Source organism: Rhipicephalus sanguineus, chromosome 4 (assembly GCF_013339695.2).
Source record: "Rhipicephalus sanguineus isolate Rsan-2018 chromosome 4, BIME_Rsan_1.4, whole genome shotgun sequence".
Lineage (NCBI taxonomy): Eukaryota > Metazoa > Arthropoda > Arachnida > Ixodida > Ixodidae > Rhipicephalus > Rhipicephalus sanguineus.
Window position 1 is genome coordinate 43,255,881 of NC_051179.1, and position 27,612 is coordinate 43,283,492.

Sequence of the window (27,612 nt, forward strand, 5' to 3'; positions counted from 1 at the left end):
CGCCCTTTGCACCTGTCCGCCTAACGCATGCTACTCCGTTTACACGAGTGCTTGTAGCGCGGGCCACACGATCCGCACGGTGTGGATCCAGAGACCGGGCGGGAGAGCGACGAAGCGGTGAAAAATGTATCGTGTAACCAACGCAATCGACACCCCAGCTTTTTCTCGTGCATAGCGACAAAGCCTGGCAAACAATGTGTGGCTGCTGTGCTTAGGTTGCACTGCGGTACTCGCCGTTCACCACTGCCGCCATTTGCGATTTCTCACATTCTTACAATGCATGATCGACTCAGCTACACATATTTTGCGTTTAGCTTCGTTACTTTTGTATAAGCGCATTTACTAAAAAAAATTATCCAGAGGAATGAAAATGTCCGTGCTGCCCGTCAACGAGGAATGTAAGTGGTGTCGCAAATGCATTTAATTGGAATGATCTTTTTTTTTCTTTACAAAACAGTTCCCACTTTCCAACAATAGATCATTACTGCTGTTTAGCGAAGCTCAGAGAAGAAAAAAGACGTGTTACTGTATTTTCTTGTTACTAGAGATGTCCTTTACGCAGTGGCCACCACGCTCTGGAAACACAATGTTTGACATTTTCTGCTTTTGTTCTAATAAAAATGATGCAACATGTTTTTTCATAATATCATTCTGCAGTCCTTTGAGAACATTTTGGGGCACTTTGAACAAAATTGAGATTGGTTTTTTTTTTTTTTATTATAGATTTTTGAATGGAGGAGCACTTTTCTCTTTTTGGTGTTTCGAGCATGAAAATTTACTACTTTGAAAATTATTAGAGAAATACAAATGCAGAGGTTCATTATTCACATAAAGGCCTATTCATACTGCAAATATGAACAAGCTAAGACGGTAGCCATAGCGTCCCAAATTTGACTGATTTTGAAAAACGCAGCGTTTTTCGTGAATTTTTAAAAATACGTAATTTGCTCAGAATTCCATGAAATGATAAGAGCTATTTCCTCTTTACTTCTACTTCCGCCAAAAAGAAAGATATTTGTAATATATAGCTTGAGTAGCTGCCAGCATGGTTCCGAAGTTACAAAAACGCATTCTTTGTAAAATGGTCGTCGTCAACCGGCGACACTTGTCTAATTTTGCTGTGTTGAAAAAAATTTTTATTTGAAAACGAACTGCGATTTCGTGCTGTGCAATCATATGTGCACAACATACAAAATTATCAGGAAAATCGGAAACATCAAATATACACCCTTTTTCGATCTTTCGTGGAATCGACCGTGTAGTATAGCCCAAAAACCAAAAGTTGTGTAATTTCAGGAGGTTGCTTTTCGATTGAAATTTTGTAATATCAGAACTTATGCCTTGTTTTCAATTACTGTCCTGGCTCAATGTAGAGGCTAAAAACAACTGAAAATCGGGTTTCAAGAAAAAGAAGAATTAAGATTTCCGGGTTGGTGGGCAGTCGCAGAAAAAATGAAAAACAAACTTTTGAACAGAACGAGATAAAAACGTAATTTTTTCTGCTCCCAGATTCTGAAATTGTGTACATGCTTAGAATGTCAAAAATATAAATTCAACTTAAAAGAAAAAAGCGTCATTTTAAAAGGTGGCGGCATACCTTAACAGCCTTGCAGCACTCTGTGCACAATGTTTTAAGACTTTGAATGTAGTACCAGAAAGTTGGGAAAACGCCAACATTATGTATATTAATACAGAAGAAGAGAGACGTAAAACAGTTGTAGAATTATTAGGGCTGGGGGAATATTCGAGAGCTTTGATTATTCGAATGAATATTCAAATATTCGAATTTGCTTCGACACAAATTTAAATTATTCGAAGTACACATTTGAAATGAACGAATATATGTATATTTGACCGCATGTAACCCCCTGTGAAAGTGGTTTCACTTCAGAGGCGGGATGCTTGCTATGAAACCAGCCAACCGAGGGGAAATCTGCACTGCAGCAAAAGCTACACTTCAAGGTTAAATGTACATAGTATCATGTGCCTTCACCTCAATTATTTTTTAAGGGGCGGAGAGGGTTTTTAAAAATCAAGATTCCCTTTACCAAATTTAATGAAACTGCACAGTCTTGTTTAGTTTCTTTGCTGATTCCAAATATGCAATTATTCTTCAAATATGTCAATTAGTTCCAAAGTTAATTAAAATTAATTAGGATTGTTTCCGAGAACGATGGAGCGAGAACTACTCATCAAAATCTTGCTTTAGGCACACAGCCGGATACTAGGAAACATAAGCTTCACAGGGGTAGGAATACTTTTTTGATGTGCAAACTATTAAGAATTATACAGCATATCAAAGCTTTCTGTTCAACTAGGGTGACGATGCGGGCTTGTTGGTTCATCGTACTTGAGAAAGAGGTAGCGCCCTTAATTCTTAAGTTTGCACATCAAAAAAGTATTCCTACCCTTGTGAAGCTTATGTTTCCTAGTATCCGGCTATGTGCCTAAAGCAAGATTTCGATTAGTAGTTCTTGCTCCATTGTTCTCAAAAACAATTCTAATTAATTTTGATTAACTTTGGAACTAATGGACATATTTGAAGAATAATTGCATATTTGGAATCGGCAAAGAAAACTAAACAAGACTGCGCAGTTTCATTAAATTTTGTAAAGGGAATCTTGATGGTTTTTAAAAACCCTCTTCCCCACTTAAGTTGAATACTGTGTTATACAGGTCTATATGCACTGAGTATAGTACATATTAAAACGTAACATATTGTACAACATGTAACTTGTACCCTACTGCCATTCAAACCACCTTGCTATTATTTTAAGTTCATGCTGCCTTAGGGCAGCCTGGCTTTCTCTCAGGACTCTTGTCAATAAAGTTCACCATATCCGTATCCACTTGACTTCGAACCAAACAAATGGCACATTCACACATGCCTTGTTCCAAATCTTAAAAATAATGTACAAGTTAGGTGGGTCATGACAAAAATGCTCATTTTCCTGCATAATATGTGATGTATACCATTTGAACTATTCGATACGAAATAATTCGACCAAATCACAATTTGCTTCACATTTGCTTTGAACGTCATATTTACTATGTGCCCATCCCTAAGAATTGTTGATCCACCAGCTTACCTTCACTATTACGCAAAGATGATTTCAAATAGAGTAAGAGAAACAGACGACTCTAATCAATCCAGATAGCAAGCTGGCGTTAGGAAGGCGTTCTGTGCTAGGGATCACAGTCATGCGATTAAATTATAGTCGGGCACAGCTTAAGAAGTTCGGAGAGGCCCCGCCCAGACGACCAAAGCGCGGCAGTTGATGGCCTCCGCAACTAAAGAAATAGTCCCGCTCGTGCATTTAGCAATCTTCTTCGAAGGCAGGGCTACCGGCCGTCCGGCTCTTTCTGGAGTCATTCTGGAGTGCGCGCGCTCTGGTGCATGCATTTTATACACCCACCTTTGAAGAGGAAATGCCACGGACTTTTAAAGTTGTATCCGGCTACAGTGTCCTGTGCTATGTGTGTTCTTCTATGTCCCATACCTAATTTGCACTCTGTAATTTTCGTATTATGAACCAACTAGCCCAGCAACAAATTTTTTAAAGATTACTCAGGTAATTGAGAAATCTGTTGAGTACAACAAACTCCGTTATTGCATGGCTTGCATAAACTACAAATAGCCATTTGACTCGGTAGAGTTAGTGCGTAAAACTTGCGCGCTATCCATTGTCGTCGTGTCTCTTTCCCCATTCTCATCTCTAAGCGCATAGCGCAAGGAGAAACTATAGACAGCCAACAACTACTCCAATTCGTAGCTATTTTGAAAGATAACTCCTTAGAGGTGTACAGTAGCGTCTCAGTAAATGGAGATCTCTTAAATGGAAGAGCTGCTTTTAATACGGTTGGTTTTGCACTTCATTTCTGCACCCCTGTTCATTTCTCAGTTAACGGAACTCCTCTTAAACGGAACATATTTTCCTGGTCCCTTTAGGTGCCATTGACTTTGTCGTGCCTTTGGGCCCTCCTCTGCAGCAATCATGCTGAAACCCTTTGAAGCAGGTGCCAGAATAGCACACGCTGCATTGGCCATGCGTGTGCAACGTGTCAACGTTAGTTAAAACCCACACGGGGGCGGCCCAGACAGACGCTGCTCAATAAGAAGGCAGCAGAGACGAAGCTGAGGGCTTTTTGGCCAGGGGGCCAGGCAACGCGAGGGTGGTTGCGCAATGCGTCTAGCATTTCCTCCGGGAGTGCAGCAGAGCGTGGAGAAACTCGAGGTTTGAAGCATCTGCTAAAGCGAGTTGTTTGATTGTTTTTCTATTATCATTTGAGAGTGAATTTGTTTGCATATTGCCCTTTTATTTTTACGCGTCGCAAGTTTTCTTGTTGACTGCAAGACCTGCGGTGACTGCCTGTTTTGGCACCTTTGGTCCTTTGCTTGTACGCATTTGTGCCTCGTTGTGTCGGCATTTGCATGGCTGCCTCCGTTATTGAGTGCCGTAATGAAGGTATTGTGAGAGTGTCTTGTTGCGTCTTGAATTAAGGCAGCCCTTGTTTCTAGCGTTGCTGACTCTTTGTCGTACGGATTGCAGCTCACGGAGCCCCCTTAGCGGAGGCAGAAGCCTTCAAATGAGAGGGAATCTACTGTACCGTTTCTGAGAAAGTACAGTAGAACCCCGCTGATACGTTTTTGAAGGGACCGTAGGAAATCAACGTAAGAGACGGGAAACGTAAGAGCCGAAAAACAGGAAAAACGGCAAAATATTTAGTGGTACAGAATTTTATTTCAATTCTTACGAGCGGCACGAAAATTGGCACGCTCAGCCGCGATCTAGTCGATGGATAGAAACGCGGAGCTTAGGACGGCCTCATCCACAGAAATGTAATCAACGTATGTGATTTTTTTAACACCCACAGCTGTAGGCAGGAAAGAACTAAGCACACGCAATCACGACCGGCGCGGCGAGTCCGACCGTGAACCGCACGCACGACCATGCGAGCTCCAACCAGCTCGAACTCCTCCCGTTCTCCGACAAATAACGATGATGATGAGTCTACGCCAACGCGATGGTAGAAGTGAATGCCAATCTCGAAGGCCTTGCTTTCGCAAGCAATTACGTCATACACGCCATGTTTGTGCAATACAAATCTCAAAGGCTATGCTGTTGTCAATAGTAAATGCCAATCTCGAAGGCCTTGCTTTCGCGAGCAGTTACGTCATAGACGCCATCTTTGCAATTTGAATCTCGAAGGCCATGTTTTTGTTTGCATCAATTGAAAGATTCTGTTGCTTGCGCCTCTCATACGGCTAATATTACGGTCAAACGAGGCCAAGCTGCGTGAAAATGCACCATGGCCGCTCTCTTTGGTAGTCACTCGGTCGGCTCCGAGCACACTTCGCGACGTATCATACGGGAACGGTCCAACAGTTACGACGTAACAGCGGGGTTCCCAATACATTGTATCCTATGGGAGCTATGCCGGGACCGGCGGAAAACGACGTAACAGCTGGGAAAACGCAGCAGTGGGGAACGTAACAGCGGGGTTCCACTGTATCTCTGTGGTTACGATGCGTAAGTTGCGTGAAACTTTTTCGCAGCATTTTGTGACACCAGCGTGGCCGTTTGGATTCCCACCATGGAGAGGGCTCTCGACGTGATCTACAGGTACGCCTTGAAGCCGGCCGAAATCGCCAACAACATCCTGCACGGTTTGGCAGAGAGGTTGCTGCCCCTGTGCCAGCAGCAAGCGGCAGTCAACGGTGCGGCAGAAGGTGAGCGAAAGAAAACTCCTGGACATCTTCGGACATTAGCCGTGAACTTCGAATTGGAGTGGACTCATTCCAGAGGCGCTCTGCCTGTCATGGTAGCTTAACGGATGACGTGTTGCACTTCTAAGCTCGAGGACATGGGCTTGATTCCAAGCCACGATGGGGGTGAAATGCAAAAACAGGCTTCAAATGCAAAAGCATCTTAGATGCACTTTAAGGAACCCCAGGCAGTCAAAATTAATCTATAGTCCTCCACTACATGGTGTCTCATCACGTCGTGATGTTGGCACATAGAACACAAGAATTAAATTTGTTCCAGAGGCACTCCGGGTCCAGCTGGATGGACGCTGCATGTGCAAACCGAAGGGTTGGCTGCTCTTCAGGGCAGTGATAGGAGAAGCGAAAGTCGAGTGAATTTCTTGTACTGTGACCAGCAGTGCTGCATTACAGGCGTGCTTAGACAGGAAACATGGCTGCATTGAGTAATGATTATCTTTGTGAAGGATAGAAACTTTGTTCATGCCATCATGAGAACAGATGAGGGTCCAATTATCGAAACATGAGCAGATTTATTAGGTGCTCCTTCGATGGTACTGGGAGTGTCTATCACAGCACCTTGATCTGGACAGCCAAAATGTTGTGGGATCACATCTATTCAATAATTTTCTTTGGTATCATGCCCGATGCAGTTGAGTGCAAATTTTCACAGCATGGGCATAATTGCAGCTGTTAGTTATCAATGAAGACCTTTTTTTTTTGGGGGGGTTACCACAAAGATTTCGTTTTTCATCCCTATTTGTGGACTGTGTGCCAATTTCATTTAAACTACTACTATGTGCGCTCTTTTGCGCACATAAAATGTAATATGTTAAAAGAACTTGAACCAAAAGGTGTGTAAATTATGTTGGTAAGATGGAATGCTGGGCGTGTTGGTAAAGCTTCATTATGGCTACGGCACGACTTACACAGACAAAAGTCAAAGAAAGGGAAGCAATGCTGCACTGAACTGAAGTTTATTGGATGAACCACATATAACACCCACCAACGTGACAAAGTTCAGATCTAGGCGTTCGCAACGAATCATCAATTATTCAAAATTCAATCATATCAAAAATTCAGTTGTATATCAATCATATCAGTCACTCAATTCAAAGAGCCGTGTTGCATCCCTTTCTTTGCCTTTCGTCTGTGTCATTCACGCTGTAGCCACAATAAATTATATTGACGAATTATGACTCCCTGCCTTGTTTTTTACTGATCTTGTCACATCTTTCTGACCTCAATGAGCATCACGACGATTTTTCTGTTGCACAGCAAAGCCACAGGATTCTCAGAGCTCGCAAGAAGAGAACGAAGAAATGACGGTGGAGGAATCACCCCAGACGCCCTCGTTCGAGTGTTCGAGCCTGCTGCTGTCTCGCACACTGGCTTGCGTCGGTCACGTGGCGCTGCGGCAGCTCATCTACCTTGACGTGGACGTTTTTGCTCAACTGAAGCGGAAGCGCGAGTCTGTGAAAGACAAGAAGGAGCAGGTCGCGAAGAATAAGAAGAAGCGACAGTCAATGTCTGCTACCGGTCACGTCCTCTCCCAGAGCCAGGTGAGACAGTATTAACGCGACAGCATTAAAGAGCTTGTTTCGCAGAAATTTCGGTGGCGGGCTCGGTGGCGGCATCTTTGGTTGTGAGCGAAAAATCAGCGTTGTCCGTGAGCAGAAATTTGAGGTAGATGCAAATAAAGGAATAATTAAAAAATACGGGTTTGCGAATATTCGAACTTTTGAATGTTTTTCTAATAGTGTCTGCTATTCAATTCGATTCACACCAGAATTTGACTACTTGAACTGTTCGAACTTCTGGAAGATAATACAGTCAACGTCCGATTTTTTGGACTCTCTAGGGACCGCGAAATACAGTCAACTGCCGATTTTTCAGACGCCCGATTTTCCGGACATGCTCGAAAATTCGGACGCTTTCGCGGCACCGTCACCAGCCCCATAGACGTCAGTGTATTAGAACGTCCGAAATTTCGGACGCTGAAACTCTTCCGCGTCCGATTTTTCGGACTTTCTGCCCAAATTGCAGGTCCGAAATGCATTATTTGAAGCCCCCCACCTCTGCCGCGTCTATCATCTCGCAGGTTCGAACCAACGCTTTCGCGAGTCGATCTGTTTGCGACAGTAGCACAGTTCAAAAGTCAGCTTTACCGCAATGCCAAAGCGTTATGGGGTGAAGCAGACCAGAAATTCAAAGGGGCCGCTATCACGGCGCCGTGTGGCAATGTCTTTACGGATAAGCAGCGGAAATGCGCGGAGGCGTGATGGCAGCAGCTGGAAAACGCGCCAGTATGGCTTAATCACCGACAGCCCTTACAGTAAGCATATTCAGCTAACTGCTCGGTAGTGCATTTGGCCAAGCGCAGTTGCAGGCACACTGCACGCATTTCGTAAGCGAGAACCCCAATGCGCCACGCCGCCATTCTTGCTGCCTCTTTGTGCAAGACCGCTAAGTGTGCCGCACAGACGCGTTGCCTTCACAGACGAATTACGGACACACAGATTAGGTTTTCTGTTACTTTTTTTTTAATGTTTAAAGGCATATTATACGAGCTAAGTAACCTGCAACCCACTACTATTCAGACCCGGCTACTATTTGAATTCGCTTTGGAATTATTCTATGCTAATTACTGTTTGTGTCAACCTCGCTTCGAATCAAAAACGTGATATTCATGCAAGCTTAGTCAAAACTTTGACGAGTTTCATGTGGTGGCTAGTCCGTGTGGTATTCATTCACTTAAGCAGTGCCTTGTCACTGTCTTCCATCACATAACCAACTCAGTGAAAATGGGCTATGGGAGTTCCTTTCTTGTGCCGTGGCAAGAAGTGTGACTCACTGTAAAATCATTTTGTTAACCTCTCGTTTACAATGATTTGTGCTTTTTCATTCTCTAGGAGGGGCCAGACAACCAGAACGCTGACGACGAGATGCTGGGTCCGGTGACAGACGACACAGACGCAGAGTACATTGTTCACCTGTTGGACGATGTGGTGCTAAGCGGTGAGCACGGTCTCCCTCTGTTTGCAGATTGGTTTGACACTTTCATTTTATATACCATACTCAGTTACAAACTAATAAAAAATGTCGGCTCCTCCCACGGCCATTGCCGTCCCCACAGAGAATTCGCATAAATTCTTCATCCAAGAGCGCTTACTCATTTTCCTTACGCACTTCTCGAATGTTTCAGATAGTCGACTTTCCCATACAGACACACACCCGTCTCTGGTTTTGGGTCGGAAACTAGAACGTCCTGGTAAATTTTGTCAGGGATTCTGACACCACTGCTCTGCCAAACTTAATGTTTTAGGTAGCAACGACGAACCTTTAACTTTTAGTACGAGTAGTATTTGCATTAGCTGAGAAAAACTACTTATGGTTTTTCTTAGGTTGTCACAGAGTATACTCATGTGTAGTCATTCCCACAGACCTAGATTCCAGTCAGCTGTAATGGAACTACGCAGCATCAAAGCACCTGCTGTCAGAACAAATTTTGGGCTGTCCACAGGAGTCCGCTGTGAACAGCATGATTTACAATCTGTACAATCGTACTACTGTATTTACTCGATTGTAATGCGAGGGGCGACTTTTCATTGCGTCCAGGGAAGAAAAAAAATGGTTATTTCAGTATTCAATTGTAACGCAAGGGTCGACTTTAGGTAGCGAAAATCTGGAAAAAAAACTTGCGTTACATTCGAGTAAATACGGTAGTGTGTCATTGTTAGCGTAGTATTTTGAGGCAGTTTAATACCCTGTGATGGTTTCTTTCTCTGTTTGCAGATGAAAATACCCTCGGTATTTGGAGCAAGCTTGTCGTGCACGTTGTCACCGAACAGAGCACATACACGGACGAAGGTGTGCGCACAGTCGCTTCCCTTGCGCTGGCTAAACTGATGACAATCAAGTGAGTATTGATGTGCCTCTTTTTTCTTTTTTTGCACGATTATGAACAGGTGATGCTGCCATCTGCATTGAATGCATGTAATAGCCCCTGTGGAGTGTTCCTGCTATGAGTAAAAGCTCTTGCATGCTCCTTGCAAAAGCTGCAGAAAAGCTGTACTATTTTTTTTTAGTCTTCTAACACTTTTGTGAAGTACTTAATTTGGCCAAGGCCATAGCTGTGCTCTGTGACAAGCAGAAAATTCAGTACAAGTCACGCTTACAAAATTTCAGTGCGCTTTCTTTCTGTGCTTCTTTGTTCCAAGACATCTGTGCAAATTTTGTTTTATTTTACAAGTGTCCTTTGGTCGCACATTAATGAGCCCCCAGGTGGTCGAAACAGCTGTCCATTTCAGCGTCCCTCCTGCCAACTGGACAGTTTTGGGGCGTTTGAACCCCGCACTAACATATACACCTACCTGCTTGCATTCATGATCGTGAAAACAAAAGTGCACCTTCTGGTTATCTGTTCTTCCCAGTTTTTGAGTGCGTAGCACCTTAGGGGCTTGACTTGTTGTCCATCCACTGTCTCATGTCGCACGGTCTTGCAGTGGCCAATAAAGGGGCTAAAACGAGGCTAACAAGGCGCAAAACCAGTGCAAAATAAACTAACGAGGTCTAAAATAATATAAACAACAGAAATAACCAAGAATTAATAGCAATGATTTACCTCAAATCACGAAAAACATTTCTGAAACATCCGGCTGATACCTGCGCCACTCAAGAGAGGGCGCCACCGCCTCGGCAAGCATGCGATTGCCAAGGGAATCACTTGATTCCCTTGGCACGCATTTCCTCAGGTTTCACGGTAGTGGAGCTGTGTTAAGCGCAGGATTTATAACTACACCAAGACCTACACAAGAATGACATTAGCATGTAATTTAGAACTACACCGGGGCCTACACAAAAACGACATTAGCGCTACATTAAACATAGAATTAGCGCTGGATTAGAGCCACATTAGCGCTACATTAAGCGCTGGATTTAGAGTTTTCTTGTCTGTTCTACCTTTGACATTATGTTCCACATTTCACAGTTTAGGAATTATATCCCTACATGTCTTGTCTAACCCTTGCTTGCCATCATAACTGTGCAGCGCCGACTTCTGTGAGCAGCACTTGGCACTGCTGTTTGACATCATGGAGAACTCGCCAGATCCCGTGATCCGCACCAACCTGGTCGTGGCTGTGGGTGACCTCATGGTCCGCTTTCCTAATCTGCTGTACACCTGGACAGAGAAGGTCTACGCTCGGTACGTCACTTACCAACCACTGGTACCGCTTTTCCCACCTTTATTATCCTGGAAATATTGCTTTTGCCCTTAGAGAAGGGTATGAAGCAGTCACTTTCTTCTTTTGTTCTTTGTATCCAAGTGATACAAGGCCAATGGGGATGAAATGTACAGATTCTCATGCTCCATGCTTTGATCAACATAGCAAAATTAACCAGAAATTTTTACCGTGGCATCCTTCACAGATTACCATGTTATCTGTCACGCTCATCAGAATGTGGTCACCATAGCCACAATCCGATGAGGGCAGGAGGCAAGTAATAGCAACGAATTCGTACCATGTTGACCCAGTTGGTCAACATTAAGGGGGACACGGCTTTCGTATCGCGAAAAACGGCAAAAAAATCGATTTTTTGAAAATCACATTTTCAGTGTCTGTAGCCCTTTTTATATCCGATTCCAAAATATCTTCACCGAAAACCGCGTAGAAGTGCTGTAAAAAAATTGTTGCGCCTGCCGAGGTGGCGAAAATTATTGGGGAAATCGCAAAAGAGCACTGATTTTCAAAAAATCGTAGCTCCGCAACGACGCCACCGAACGCCGATATCTTGGGCTCATCGGAAAGCGCATTTCTCCGTCTTCAAATTCCCCGCCTCAGCTGGCTCCTCCCTTCGAAAACAAGTGCACAAAAAGCAAATGTTCGAAGGTCGTTTCGAGCCCTCCGATTGGCCGCGTCCGCCATGTTGCCCCAGCGCGCCTCGCCATTGGTCCGATGCTCGCTCCGGGAGATCGTCGTCTGCAGCTCGTGCGTCTCGAGCTCACGGCTGTCGAAAGTCGCGCTACTTCGTGGCGTATTCGCAATCGCTCTGTGTTCACGGCTCGACGATAACTTTGAACAAGAACTACGTTTTAGTTTGGAGCTACTACCGGAAGCTCGGTGGGATTACGATGGCGCGCCGCACTCGTAGCGAACATCGCAAACGCGCGTCTCAGACCGACTCTCTAGCGTTTACACGTCCGATCCGTGGTTGGAGGTTCTGCTTATGCGCACTTCGGATGTCGTGACGAGGATGATCGCAGGACGACTCCTTGTACTCGCGACCACGCATTACGTACTTTGAAACATCGGGCACCGCGGCTGGCGCGTCTACTGCTCGGAGTCGTCACTAGGCCTAACTCCGCTCACGGCGTCGGCACGCGAGACGAACCTCGAACTTTGCGGGCAAGAACAACGCGTTAGCGGACTCGCGGCAGTGTGCTTCTTCGCAAGGAACGAAGCGCTTCCCCCGCCGGCTCCTCAGTACAGTGGATGGTCATTTTACGCATCGGCAGCGGACCCCACGGCCAAGCTCGTCGCGCAGCGGGCGCGCGTCGGCGTCCCGAAATGCAAGGCCAAACACGTTGCGCGCATATTTTTCATCGCCGCACCTAGGCATATTGCGCATCGTCACCGAACGCCGCCACCCAGCACATCGCGTGCTGACTTCCCGGTCTATGCGGCCGAGCACTTAGAGGTGAAATGAAGCACTGGTGATGCAATTTAGGCGCGCTTGGGGCCGTACTTGGTATCGCCGTAAGTGCTCATGAATCATCTGAAAAATAAAAGCCTCGCAGATAACCGTGTCCGCGACCGGGTGAATGATGGAGTGCATCGCAGGCGAGGTTTACATATTAGCTTGAGTGAAACAGGAAGATGAATTCATATCTGCCCAGTTCGCGTCTTGAATAAACTGCTAAGGAATTCCTATTCCACCAATGTCCTGGCCATAACTGCCTGTTATTTAGGAGGAAGGGATAGGTTGTCATGATGAGAGCCGCTCTTAGTATCCTATAAAAATGATTCAATGATCAATTGCTATCAAGACTGTTAATTATGTTAGTGATAGCATGAATACAAGAAAGGTGGCGAATCATCATAGTACATAGCCTAATTGCATTACAATATCTTGTTTTTTGTCATGTCTATTACACCACTTCATAACTTTGTTTAAAATTCATGCTACATGTTCTTTGTATATCAGAAAAGGATTTTAAGAAAAAAGAAAGAAAACAAAGGCACAACAGATAAAAAGGCCACATGTGCAGGAGGTCCAACCTTATAAAACACATTAAAGATCACAATCTTCTTGTGTTTTAGAGAAGCAAGGCACCTCAAACTAAAGACAGGGCACTCAAGAAACTGCACATTACGAAGGACCCATAAGATTACGATCCCAGAGCCTTTTGATGAAGTAATATCGTTGGTACAGCTTTAAAAGCCGTTTTCTCAAAACGACTTTTCTTGCTTCCTGCTTCGCTTGTTCCGCTGATTTCTCACTGACCGCTGGGTCTATTTCAGTTCCGTTTTTTGTTCTATATTCCTTGAAGCACAGTTCAGGGCGTGACATTTTTGCTTTTTCAGTATGGCCTTTTGATAATTAGCTATTTGACGAGTTGCACAAAGCCTCGATGCCTGTTGCACAGTCACCTCATGAAAAATGAAAACTAAAAAAAATTTTGTTGCAAATAAAGAAATCTAAGAATGTCATGCCCGCAATCAGACATCTTAGAATGCATAGCACTTTGAACGAGTTTCCTATCACACTTTTTAAGCGAGCCAGACTCGGAACAAGAGCAGAAGGTGAAATATATTGTACATCAAAAAGTTGTGAAGATATATTTATGAAATTTGTACAGTAGCATTAAAAAAACATTTCAAATAAGTGTGCCAATTTTCATCAAAATTCATGAAGAAATAAGAAAGTTGGTACCGAAAGCCACGTCCCCCATTAAGGGGGGACACTGCTCTTAAAAATTTTTCTTTATTTCTTGCTCGATTTTGATGAAACCTGGCGACTTTATGTATATTTGTGTGCTGATTTCAAATATGCAATTACTTTTTTAGTATACTGTGTAGTTTTTAAAATACAAAATATTTCATGTGCCTTTTGGGGAGCAAGATTATTTCTAAACTAACTGCGTTACAATGTAAATCAGCATATGACGATAATCTGCGATCAGAACTGTTTGCAGTGCAACAAAAATGGATGTTCTAAACCTATTTGAATAAAAGTTATGATATGTTGAACATTCGCAAGTGAGTCAATTTCAAGCTAGAATTTCACTTGTGAATGTTCAACATACCATAACTTTTGTTCTAATGGGTTTAGAACATCCATTTTTGTTGCACTGCACACAGTTCCGATTGCATATTATCATCATATGCTGATTTACTTTGTAACTAAGTTTAGAAAAAAACTTGCTCCCCAAGTGGCACATGAAAAATTTTGTATTTTAAAAACTACACATCATACTATAAAAATAATTGCATACTTGAAATTAGCACACAAATATACATAAGCTCAGGAAGTTTCATCAAAATTGATCAAGAAATAAAAAACTTTTTTTCAGGTGCCATGTTCCCCCTTAATCCAGAGTCTTGCGCTGTGCCATCCTTTGCTACTCACTCTACAGTTTCAGGGACCCCATAATTTGACCTTTTATTTTTTATATTTTATTTATTCTTATTATTTTGTAAGCAAGAATCTCGTTTCTGCGTTAGCTTGAACTGAAGCAGAGTGTAACCCTTTCTTTTTCTTTGAATAAACAGGTTGCAAGATCCATCGCGGGATGTCAAGATGGGCACATTAAAAACGGTCATCTTCCTCATTTTGAACGACATGATTAAGGTCAAAGGTCAGATCAGTGACATTGCCGCCATGGTCATGGACGAGGACGCCGAACTTGCAGACATGTGCCGGAACTTCTTCTTTGAACTCGGGAGCAAGGTTCGTTGTACTCATTGTGATTTTTGCTTTGGAACTAACCTCGTGCCTACTTTTTAACCTGTTAGCGGCTTTTGTTTTCTTTTTTTTTTCAGGTAATATGCTTCAGTAGCATGGTTAACACGTAGAAATATGGCCGTAAATAGTGGGAAAGCTTGCCAGAACCTAAAATGCCCCTTTCAGGAGCCAGCTTGAGAACTTGTTTGCTAGATGCATCTACCGCTGTGGTTGGCAACGTGCAGGCAGTCTTGACAGATCTCAAGTATGGATCACAGCAATAGAGAATATACGTTGCATTGGAGCCACCCAACAGTTTTTGCTGAGTCATAACAGATCTATTCAGGTTTCATTATTTGAATGCTTGCTCCTTCTGCATTCTATAATTGTTTGTGTTCCTAAAAGCAATAATTATTAAACGATGGGAATTAGCCATACTGAGTTGGAACAATGACGGAATGTACTTACATAGGCAATCGAAACAGGAGGGCTTCTTTCACTTTTTTTTTTCCTTCTGCAGCTTTTCTGGTTAGGTTGATTTGTCATTTTAGAATTGCATTTGAACACCTTTTGCTTGGAAAAACTGTACGTCCTTTATGCTGTGCATACCACGCATTTTGTATGCTGCAGTGAATCCAACATTTATTGTTTTTCCGTGTGAAATAGAGAGTGATTTATGGCTGCTCTCTGACTTTTGGCGTTTTCTCTTTCTCTAGGATAGAGTGGCATTTCCGGTTTGCACAGTTATTAGAATTGGCACAAAATAAGTTCCGCACTTACTTTTGTACTGCTGCAAACAATCCCAAACACCATCCTTTCTGCTCCAAAACATCTTTTCTCCTGCTCTGAAAACTGTTCGAAATCCTTAGTTGGCTCGATTACCATTGATAAAGTACACGAATAGATGAATAGCTTGCATGCACAATACGAGGATACTACACTTGGCTATCCTCTCACTGTGAAGAGCAGGTTAAGAGAAGAACGTGAAATGAGTGGGGATGGGCAAATAGTGATTTGGTCAAATAATTTCGGATCGAATAGTATGCAACTCATATTATGAAGAAAAGTGAGCATTTTTGTAATGACCCAACTTTCTTGCATAATATTTTTAAGCGTTAGAACAGTGCTTGTGCAAATGTCACTTTTTTGGTACGAAGCAAAGTGGATGCAACTTTGAATGGGTAGCAGGATTTGAATAGGAGTAGTGCTGCATGTTATAAATGGTAAGATATGGTAAGTTTTAAAATTTGCTATACCTAGTGCATATAAGCCCGTGTAACACGCTTTTAAACTTAAACAAGAAAAAAATAATAATCGGGGTGCAGGTAAAACGTACACTTAGAAGTGCGGATTTTTCCTGGGTAGGTGGTTTCACGGCATAGCAGCTTCACGCTGCAGTGGAACTGCCTTTTCAGCCATTACACGCAGTAAAAAAAAGTCTATTCGTTCGTTTTGAATACTTCGAAATTCGGAAATTTCAAATTCTTGTTAAGCGAATTTGAATACTGTACTATTTATTTGACTATTAAAAGCGCTCGCATATCGCCCAGTTCCCTAGAAGTAAGTGGTACTTTACTGCTTTTCACTTTTTGTTCAGTCGACTATTGTCGGTGCATGTGCTGGTAGTTTAAAGCATTCCTGCTCTTTTAGTTGACATGTCTCAGTGTGTTCTTACCCTGTTCAGGGAAATGCCCTGTACAACCTGCTGCCCGACATCATCAGCCATCTTTCGGATGAAGAACACGGCATAGACGAAAAGAATTTCCACATTGTGATGAAGTAAGCACGTTCTTGCTGTAGAGCTATTTCTTGGGAACCATATGCAGCGTAATATCTCATCGGCCCAACGACACCACAGCTTGCCTACGCAACAAATGGTAACGTGTGCAGTTCTCACGAAATGAAGCGCGTTAATGTAGGGCTAAACGATGCGTATACTTTCGCTTGTATCGCCTTCAATTCGTGTCACATCAGTGTTATGTGGACACTTACACTAGAGCCAACAGCATCTTTTGTGCCCAGATTCGTGCCGACGTGATGTGGTTGTCTCGAGTAATTGTGCATACAAGTTGTTAAATTTAAAGTTTTGATGTCTCATTTCATTCCGTGAACATTGTACCCACAACGAACGCATTGGTGTGCAGGTTAATGTACAGAATCAAGATTCCGTCTCTTGGAATGGGACTGTCTCGAACTGTAACAGCAGTGTGTGCTCTGCTTCACCTTTACAATGACAGGTGGCCACGCCGCCGTTCTGTTGCGGCGGCATCATTTTTTTTTTTTTTTGTACAGCATCACTCCAGAAAATGCGTACTTCGGTATATTCTGTGCAAAGCAGTTCAAGCGATGCATCAATACATAGCACTCAATTTCATGATCCTGAAATGCCATTTCGAAGTAAAATTTAATTGCAAATCGGCCGGCAACTTTAATGTATACCTTACACGCTTAACAGCACTCTATATGTATCGGAGCACGATTCTGGGCTGAACTGGATAAAAATGTTAGGTTTTTTTTTATTATTATATTGCAAGTTTTTGTCTTTTGTTTACTGTGTCGGGATTTTTTCACAGCAGCAGGTAAGTCGAAATTGAACCGTAAGCAGGGTTACTGTAGCAAGGTTACAGCACTGTGTATTCGTGACTCAGTATTTGTAACACGGCTTTCTCTATGTCAGACCTATTTTAGAATTGGTCAAGAATGTGATTCACTGATCTAACGTTTTCTTTCTCTTTTTTTTTTACTTTTCTTTTTTCGCTTTCTAGGCTGCTCTTCTCCTGCATCAACAAGGACAGACAACTCGAAAACTTTGTGGAAAAGCTGTGCTTCAGATTCATGATTATGACGTAAGTATGCTTATTATTGCTGTTGTTGCAGCTATGAATAATGCTGCTACTGCGACTACTACAAACAAAAAGTGTCAGAACTAGAACAGAACTGAAGTGGTCACTCACACTTGTGACATGCATTAGTGCTGTAACTTAGTGAGAGAGTCACTAAGTTACCGAGTTTTTGGCAACCTTGGTGACTAGCTTTGCCCTGATAGGAATCTTTCCGGTATTCTTAGTGACTTAGACACCCAGTAAATTAATTGGGCTGTATGTATTTCTTAACAGAGATTGGCCAAATCCATGCCCTGCCCCAATTAAGTCGAAGTGTATGTACCTCTACATGTTGCTACTCCTAGAAACATCCTGGAGAGCTTATTTCTAAGTCATCTGGGTGCAGTACAATAATGAGGTCTGAGGCTGTTTTTACAAAATTGGGGGTTGTTTTCTTTTGCTGCATTCCAACAATTGGAAGGTTTCTTAACAATTCGTTTTTTTTAATGTTAAAGAAGATGTCGAGACATAATTAAACTTTTAAAAAAATTCTAAATAAGTAGTTCAGGATTATCGTTGTTACATGGCATCATTTTGCTTAAAGAATTTAGTGTACTGAGCTGCGATATAGCAATTTTGTACATTGTTAATGCACTCAAACCTCGTTATAACGAACACGGATATAACGAATTATCGGTTATAACGAAGTAAATGAAGAATAGTCTTGTCATAGCTACAGTGTTACAAATAAATGTTTATAACGAATTTCCGTATATAACGAGTTATTTTCGTGGCAGATGCAACTTTGTTATGATTAGGTATGAGTGTGTGTTAACAATGCTTTCTGGTGTGTATGCAAGTTGTCTGAAGTGCTTGCCGATGCGGTAAAGGTGTTTCGGAGACATTTGTGTAACGATCTAAAATATGCAACTGCTTGCGCATGTAAATGCAGGACGGAGCGGCACTGGCGCGACCTTGCGTTCTGCTTGTCACTGATTCCGTTCGGAGAACGGGGCATCAAGAAGCTCCACGAAAATGTTGTGTGCTTTGCCGACAAGATGCACGTGGACGCTGTATACGAGAGTATCACGGGCATAATATCAAGTGAGATATGTCTTTTCTTAAATTATCGTGTTTATTATATGTTTCAGTTATGGCTTTATGTGACATATTTTCTTTGTTGCAGATGCAAAGAAAGCCCAGGTAATGAAGGCTGATGTCAAGGTGAGTGATTAATCGAAAAATAAGCCATGGTGGTAATCTTGTGCTGTGCATGTACTCTTTTTTTCTTTTCTTTTTTTTCTGTCACAAATACAGCATTCAGAAAGGGGTGCTTACTGCAGTGGTCACTTAACCATTCTTCACATTCTACTTTTGGAGTTAGGATATTTCACTATTCTGTTACATTTTGGCTTATTCATGTAGAACTGTTAGTATGCTATAAAACGTCTTCAGCTTTTTAGAGCCAGAATGTTGCCTTGGGAGACGTGAACGCACCATAAACAAGGAGAGAGAGAGAGAGATTGGCAAAAGAAGCAGTGGAAAATCTAGTTTGCTGCGGTAATTCGCTGGCCATTGTGTAGTGCTGCTAAGCTTGAGGTTGTGGGTTTGAATCCACTGCAGCAGGAACAATTTGATGCAGACGGAATGCAAGAATGATACTGGGGTGTCATGTTAGGGCCTGAGGTAGTCATAATTAATCCAGTGTTTCCCACTAATATCTTGTCTCATAATCACGTTACAGTTCTAACACATAAGACTCCAGCATTTCATTTTATTTTTAGAATACAATTTTGCACCCTTCCGTGAGGAATGGAGGATGGATAGAAACAATAAGTAGAGTGAGATACCAGTAGCATGGATACGTGGTCACAGTTGGTAGACACAGAAGATAAAGAATACCTAAGATGCAATGCGCTGTTGCATTCTGCCTTGTTAGTCCACCTCCATAGAGTTGGTGTTTTCAGCCAATCAGAGTAAAGTAGTAGTGGTAGCCATACTGTGACCCAGGGGCGTAGCCAAGGGGGAGGGGGTGCGTATATATACACGCACACATACAAACACACGCACGAACATACATAAAGTATGGTTGAACCCCCCCCCCCTAAAAAAAAATTTCTAGCTACACCCCTGCTTGTCCACTCTTTTCCACTCTGATAGGCTAAGGAAGCCGTATTAGTTAAATATGTCAACTTGTCAGATTTTAATGGCAAATGTCACATGTTAATTTTTAACACGAAAGTGTTCTATGCTGGGGTCCACCAAGATTTCAGTGACATATTTCTGTCACGGAAATGACGTCGAAAAAATGCACACGGTCCGAAGGCAAATAAAACTTTTAAAAAAATTTCCAGAAACGGGAGTCGAGCCCACGACCTCTCGGCCCTTGACAACAGATGCCAGGCATGCTATCCACTGCGCCACCGTCAAACACTCTGGAGACTTTACAAATGCACCTTTTATCTCACACTTTCCTCTCACAGTGCTCTTGGTCGGTGGGGTGCTGTCAGGATAGCTAGGTGGGCTAGTCGTTATCACATTATGATATGTAAAACCTTTATTTAGCACAAATAAACTAGTTCGTCCTGCATCATTTATTCGCACTCAAAGTTTTATATCGTAATGGGGTGGTGTCACCCTCTGGGAGCAGTAAAGTGAAGTAATGCATCATGACCATGGCTTTCGCGATTAGCTCCTGCAACGCGTCATTGCTACGCGTCCGTCCCATTCAGCGTGTTTCCAATCGCAGAAGTGCAATTTTGTCAATGCCTTAACACACTGCAAGGTGGCGACCTTGGCCCAAGCCTCGGCCTCGCTCATAGCATCCATCCATATTGAAAAAAGCTCTACGACGTGCGCCTGCCTCTGTAACGCCGCGTTCCTCGCTTACGCTCACCCCGAGGAAAATCGCGGCTGGGCTAGAAGGGAGACACGACACGCTTTCCGTTTCCCACTAGTCCGGCTGGGGTATTCTGTTTACTCTTTAACGTGCCGCGGAATGGCGACCTTAGTCGATGCTCTTCTGGCTGTCACACCGCTCTCTCTGATTATGCTCTCACCATTAACTACTACAGCTACCACAAAGGTCTGTCTAATCGTTGATCATGGACGTTAGTCGTCGGGATGGAGATGTACCACCAAGCATCAACATGGGTGCATCCACGTTAAACGGTGCTATAGCTGCCAAACACCAATAGGCATTGAGCAAGCTTTCTTATATCAATGTACAGTAAACATTCAACTACTTCTGTAAGGACACTTTTTACTTTCGTGTTATACTGATTCCTATGACGGAGGGATCAACCCTGTTTTTTGTGTTTTCCTATTATAACCAAGTTTTGTTGTAGTATTATCGAGTTATCACTGTCATCCAAATTTTCCTGAATTCCGGTTATAGCAAAAGTGTTGTCTAATTGGATAGCAGCACACGCAGTGCATATTCATGCATGCATATTCTTGAACATACGGCAATTGTACCAGTAGTTATTCTAGAATGCATTATGATACACATATAAATAGAAGAGATTAGACCCACAAATCTAGATTCGCTGATCGATGTTTGTGCTCGCGGCTCTCGTTGTGAATGAGTATCGCTTGTTTTTCTGGGCACAGCATAACCCAGTAAAAAGTTATATTTAGGGGTGTGCGAATATTCGAAATTTCGAATATTTTTCGAATAGTGTTTGCTATTCGATTCGATTCGCACTGGAATTTTACTATTCGAACTATTCGAACTTCCCAAAAACAAATACAGTCAACGTCCGATTGAAAGTGACCCCTTCAGATTTTCAATATGCTTCACCACATTACACTCTCGTATTGCGGCAAAGCTGCCTTTCAAGCTCCGTTACGGTCGAACTTTGCCAAGACACAGTCAACGTCCGATTGGAATGACAAGTGCGGCGAGTTGGGCGGGTTGGTAAAGATGCATAACTGTGTCTCTTTCTTGTGGCTCCGTGTTATTGCGCTGAACGTCCCTAGTTATGTCGATTGGAATGGTCCCTAGATTTTCAATATGCTTCACCTCATCACACCCCGGTGTTGTGGCAAAGCTGCCTTACAAGCTCTGCTTCGGTCGCAAATGTACTAACTCAAGAAAACGCTGGTTCCAACAGGGAGATGAAAGATGTGGCAGAGGTGGGGGCTCAATTAATGCTGTTTTGGACCTGAAATTCGGGCAGGAAGTCCGAAAAATCGGAAGCCGAAGCTTTTTAGCATCCAAAATTTCAGATGTTCTTATACTATATCGACGTCTACGAGGCAGATTTGGAACTCCGGACTTGAAGGTAGCACACCCTTGTCCACCACATCAGTTGGCCTTCCACAGAAGTTGAAAGAGGAGGAGAGGCTGAGGAAATGACATCTTTGCCTATCACATGTAAAGTGTTGTTGGCAACACTTTTGTTGCACCAAATCATGTACATAAATAGAATTCGGCCTCTACATTGCCTCATTCTTGATAAGACAACTATGAAACACCACCCCGCCAGTGCTTCATCAACCTAGCGAAAAGAAACACTTTCATGTTGCTATCTCATAAGAATATGCTTTGGAATCCTCTCTAACTTTTTTTTCTGCAATTTCGCCTCGAAGTATTCAAGAAATATTCGAAAAATATTCGATTCGATTCGCACTTACACTTCAATATTCGAATTCGCTTTGCACCCAAAATTTTGCTATTCGCACAGCTCTAGTTATATTCTCAACAGAGTTAACTAACTACATTAGCACGGGTTGATTCTTCACAGTTACTAGTAAAATGCAGGAGCATGGCAAAATTTCGTGATTGTTCCATCGCACCATCATGAGACTTTGGCATGGCTTGGGCCTCTGAACTGCAAGTGCTCAATGTCAAGCTGGGATTTCGCTCGCGAATGTTTGATATACCGCTACTCTTGTTCAAGTGGGTTTAGAACATCCATTTTTGTTGTACTGCATACATTTCTGATTCCAGATTATCGTGATATGCTCATTTACCTAGTAACTCTCTCAGTTTTGTAAAAATCTTGCTCTCCAAAAGGTAGCTAAAGGGCCATGTCCCCCCGCAAGGTGGAAAATTTGCACCTCCGGTTGTTGTCTTTCTTTATTGAACGATGGAGTGCGTGACGAACGAGTTCTCCTGTTTTTTTTTTTTTTCTCTCCGCAGGTGATTCTCCAGGAGTTGGAAGACTTGGTTGAAGAGTTGCGGAACAAGGGCCTCACCGAAAGCGAGCTGGTGCAGAGGACAAAGAAAGGCATTGCGCAAGCGACGGCCACCAAGCGCGGGAACAAGCAGTCTTGCGCGAGTAAGCAACCATAACACTCCTGTCTGCGGCACTAATTTCCAGTTGGATTAGCACAAACGTCACGAGCTTCAGCGTTCACTACAGCGTTGGTGTCTGTGTCGTAAACGACACAGACACCAACACGAGATCGTGTAATAGCGAGTTTCAGAGACGCATCAGATGTGGATCGTCAAGCTGGTTCGTATCGCCTTGTGCCTGGAGCAGCATACGTAATCAGAAAACACTCAAAAATTCGTTTGACCTCTAGTAAATTCGCTTTTTATGATTTTGTCTATGTTTCGGCCATATGAGTGACAGGTCATAGGAATATTTCGCACTGTTCGTATCACTAAGGTTTTAGTACTTTACACAGATGCAAATGCAGGAAATTGCAGTAGTGATAAAAAGGAAAAAGAATTAGCCAACAATTACAATATTCCCTAATGTGAAAATTGTGCGCAGCTCTATATACATTTTCATGTTGGGATATAGCATTGGCTGGTGTGGACAATCTGTTTTGGTCAGCATGTTGCGAATATAATCGAGCATTTGACGAAAGCTGCCGTATTTACCGTATTTACTGGAATGCAACGCGAGTTTTTTTTCCAGGACTTTTGCTACCTAAAGTCGACCCTTGCGTTACAACTGAATACCAAAATTTTATTTTTTCTTCCTGGACAAAATGAAAAGTCACCCCTCGCATTACAATCGTGGTCGCGTTACAGTAGAGTAAATACGATACACACATGCTACTAGTGCTAGTTAGCACAGACTAATGTTGGTTAAAGATTGCTGAATGATTGCTAATGTTGACTAATATTGCTAAATGATAACTAGAAATGGCTTTAATTGGCTAAAGGGTAGTAAATGCTGGATAATGCATTACCCCCCTTACGCAATGCCTCCAGGGGCCTGTAAGGTACTTTTAAATAATAATAAATAAATAAAATAATAACATCAGCATATTCTTCATACAGTCTCAATCTAATGATTGAGTTGTCTAGCAAGGGTTCTTTTATGTTGTCTATCTTTTCTTTCTTTTTTTTTTTTCCTTTTACGCACAGCACCAAGGAGTCAGAAGACGCCAGCTAAAGCTAAAGGCAAGAGAAGGTGCCAGAGGAAGATGTCTCGCCTCTCCGAGAGCAGCGACGAGGATGAAGAAGACCAGGAATTCGGCACCACCATCCACGCGGAAAGCGCTGCCGCGGCGGCAGTGCAAGGTGCAAATACAGTTCAGCGATAGCAGCGAGGCCGAGGTTGACGAGGGCGATGATGAATGAAGTCCGCGGGCTCGAGCAAGCCTAACATGAGTAGCCATGCTCGAGATACATGTTCATGCTGCCACTCGCATGACAGTGCCGCTCTACAGCAGATGCATTATTACATTAATGCATGGTCAGGTTCCTCGGAAGTTGAGTGTATGTAAGGAAAGAACAGACACTGCCACAGTATTTTTATATCTTTGCTTTCGTATACTCTACGTTTTGGCTCTAAGCTAATTTAGCTGTGGGTTCTTTTTATATGATATGACTACATCTAGCAAACAGCACACCTTGAAGCTCAGATGGCCTCGATTCAGACACAAAAGAGAAAATCCTGCCTTGGTCGCTGGACAATGGAATGGGTTTTATTTGTTTGTTTGGTTTTTTTCTGGTCTCTGTTTTTACTTTATGAAGCCTCTTTATATCCTTCTACTGCCATAAGCATGCGGGTGAACAAAAGTATAAATTTTTTAGAAGTTGTAACTACTGTATATTCTTGGTTCGAGAAATCTATTTACTTTACAACTGTTTTTTGTTAGCACCAGCACTGACTGTTTGTATGGGCCTAGTGCACTGTACCTTGTCTCCATGTTGTTTTATTTTATAAATGACAGTATTGCTATTATTATTTTTACCATTTGTCCTGTGCTGTTTCAATGCATTTACATAAAGTGGAAGTGTCATATACATATGTGAAGATCTAATTGCAAGTTTTCGCTCATTTGTTTTACCTTTTTTTTTTTTTCATCCAGAAAGGTAACCCTTGATTTTACAGTCTTCCGAACCCTTGTCGTCGGCTTTATGTGAATTGTATTTTAGCTGGGCCTTAAGATGAACTGAGGTCACATGCCATAATAGATGCTATGGAAGGGGCATCGTTTCAAGTTTTAGTTTATGTTCGTAATGAAGAAGAATCAAACTTGAACAAAATGAAAGCCACACACCTACGGCCTGGCCACCTGTAGTTTGAGCAATAAAATAAATGTTCTGCATTTATCTTGTAATTTACCATATACAACTACTGACCGATTATACGGGGTGTCCAGCTAACTCTAGCCAGTTTAAAAATATGACGACGTGGCCAAATGCATGTTGCTGGCCGTTGCATGGAGTAAGTCGCACTGTTTTTTGTGTTCTCCTTAATTGCCTAATTAGACATTTTTAATTAACTAACTTTTGAAGCAATGAAGCTGGGCAAAAATATCTAGTGAGAAAATTTTAGGTCGGTTTCCAAAACATCCGGTTATACAGTTTGTAACTTTCTATCTATTAACTGTTAGTTAATAGCCTGATTACGCGCCTATGCATGTGTTGATTACAGTGTCTTCCAACGCACCACGTGCAACTGACCATAGCATTTGGCCGGGTGTGCTCCCACTTAAGAGGCGACAGGGTAGTGATGATGGTGGTGGCTGTGCGATGATGCACCTGTTGCTTGCGGCAGCACAAGCAATAACTGCTGCGTCTGCAGAAGTATATCGTTTGTATGTGGAACGCTAGGGGGCGCTGCAATCACAGCGCACAAGTGGGCATGTCACATGGTATCTTTTTTGTCTGTCTCAAGCATCTGTAATAAGCAGGAAAACGCTAATATAGTGAATAGGTAAAACGTTAGGAACTGTCTCTAATCGGACGTTTCGCAAACCAACCTACAACTTTCTCGTTTCATTGCTTCAAAAGTTGTTTAATTAAACTTGCATAACTAAGCAATTAAGCAGAACACAAAAAATAGTGCGGCTTACTCCATGCAGTAGTCAGCGACATGTGTTTGGCGGCATGGTCATGGGGTATGTCGACATATTTTTAAACTCTGGCTAGAGATAAATGGAGCACCCTGTATATCTAATAAACACACTAAGACACACCAGACAAGGATGACAGCGCTTATTTTCTGTTGTAGTTATTAGTTATAGTCAGATGTACTCTGCATTTAAAATAAACAACCACCAACTAGGTCAACTTTCTCGCTATATTCTGCGTTTTCCACCACACAATGCGAATTGGGGTAGAGCTTACGACACGCACCATATTAACGTCTTGGTTTTGAAGCCCTGAAAATTGTTGCAAGTTGGCTTTGCCCACTTTTCCCAATTTGTCACAAACGTGTTGCGCGTTTCACAAGGGTATGCTGTCGTGTTATCGCATAGTGAGGTGCATTTTAATAGGCCCTCGAAGTCTGTTGACGGTGCGTGTGATCTTTAGCCAGTATGCATGGCCTCCTGATTTGCTGTGCTGTACAGTTTTTTTTTTCTTTAGTTATTGTGGCTGTAGTAACTTTGGTGGTAGTTTCACTCCACAGGCCTCCCATTTTTTCCACAATGAAATGAACCATCATAGAGACATTGTCACTAGACTATTACTATTGTATCATCACTTTGTTAACGCTCTCATGCGATTACTTCTCTCCATTTTGCATTGTACATATGCCTTATGCATTTATAGATGGGAGCTAAGGTTTGGGTGTTACGGTATGACTGGGTGGCAAAAAATACAAACAGCTAAGTGCATCTTTTCAAGTGCTTAGCACTGAACTTGGGGCAGAAATCAGGATCCACAAAAAGCACTTGTAAAGAAATGAGCTGAGCAATGTTTGAAAATTAGATGTGCCAACAAATCTAAAACTTGGCGCTTGCAATGTTCATTTGTAGCTGTGCACAAGCCACCTTATGATGTTGCCTGATAGGCCACGACATGGAAGGAAACAGTCAAGACGTTCCTGGGCATACATATTGTTGCATTTTGTCCGCCTGGTATTTCTTTTTCATTTTTCAGGAAGGAGGGTATGATTAGCAGGGTGTATTAAAGGCCATTTGTGACGAACAGATAAGACATAAAGTACAGCCTTGCACTACCCAACAAGCTTTGCTGCGTAAAGGACTCACTAGTATGAAGATCTGTTGCTTATCTGTAGTACGTGCATCCATTGCAGAGGTGCTTGACATGCTGTTGACATACTTAACATACGAGTAGGTCTCGTGTGTAGTGTTCAGAGCTCTGTAATAACATATTTTCACGACAGAAATATTTCAGTGCTCTTCTTGGGTTTTTAGCATATGTAGAAAGCCTGCGAAAAATTTGTGTAGTGAGATATGGGCATTTCTGCCACACACCTTTCAAAATTGTTAAAGTGAAGCAACAATACTGTCCATCTTTATGTATGTACTCAATTATTTTGCCTATAGAACCAATGCATGCATCAACATCATTTCGAAATTCAGAATTTTTCTATCTTGGCTTTCCATAATGGCAAGCTCATTGGGAATTTTATGCATTGTTCAATTTGTGGTCACAAATTTGGCCTCTTTTAATGGCTGCTGCATGCCATCATCATTGTACATATTTCCCCATCTCTCATTATCACTAACATTTTCTCTGTAGCCACCACAAATGCATTGCATTTACTGTGCTCTCATATATGTTAAAAACACTGTCATTGGGCTGAAGGCCTCAAGCAATGTGTGTGCTGAAGAATAAAGTACTGTGCCGTCGAAATTTGTCTGTGCTTTTTTAGTGAAGCTGTATGTGACTTGGTAGGATTTCTTCATGTCTGTCAA

At 42.5% G+C, this 27,612-nt stretch overlaps 1 protein-coding gene across 1 annotated transcript in view; it reads left to right on the forward strand.

The window, feature by feature from the left end:
• LOC119389842 (condensin complex subunit 1) overlaps positions 1-27,608 on the forward strand; it is a 58,118-nt gene extending 30,510 nt beyond the window's left edge. The window contains exons 22-33 of the mRNA XM_037657241.2: positions 5,558-5,731; positions 7,043-7,326; positions 8,677-8,782; positions 9,560-9,683; positions 10,815-10,970; positions 14,539-14,716; positions 16,395-16,489; positions 17,476-17,556; positions 18,485-18,636; positions 18,719-18,756; positions 22,679-22,817; positions 23,861-27,608. Of these exons, the coding sequence (XP_037513169.1) occupies positions 5,558-5,731; positions 7,043-7,326; positions 8,677-8,782; positions 9,560-9,683; positions 10,815-10,970; positions 14,539-14,716; positions 16,395-16,489; positions 17,476-17,556; positions 18,485-18,636; positions 18,719-18,756; positions 22,679-22,817; positions 23,861-24,039 (1,706 nt within the window). The 3' untranslated portion in view covers positions 24,040-27,608. The remainder of the gene's footprint in view (positions 1-5,557; positions 5,732-7,042; positions 7,327-8,676; positions 8,783-9,559; positions 9,684-10,814; positions 10,971-14,538; positions 14,717-16,394; positions 16,490-17,475; positions 17,557-18,484; positions 18,637-18,718; positions 18,757-22,678; positions 22,818-23,860) is intronic.
• The last annotated feature ends 4 nt before the right edge of the window (positions 27,609-27,612 follow it).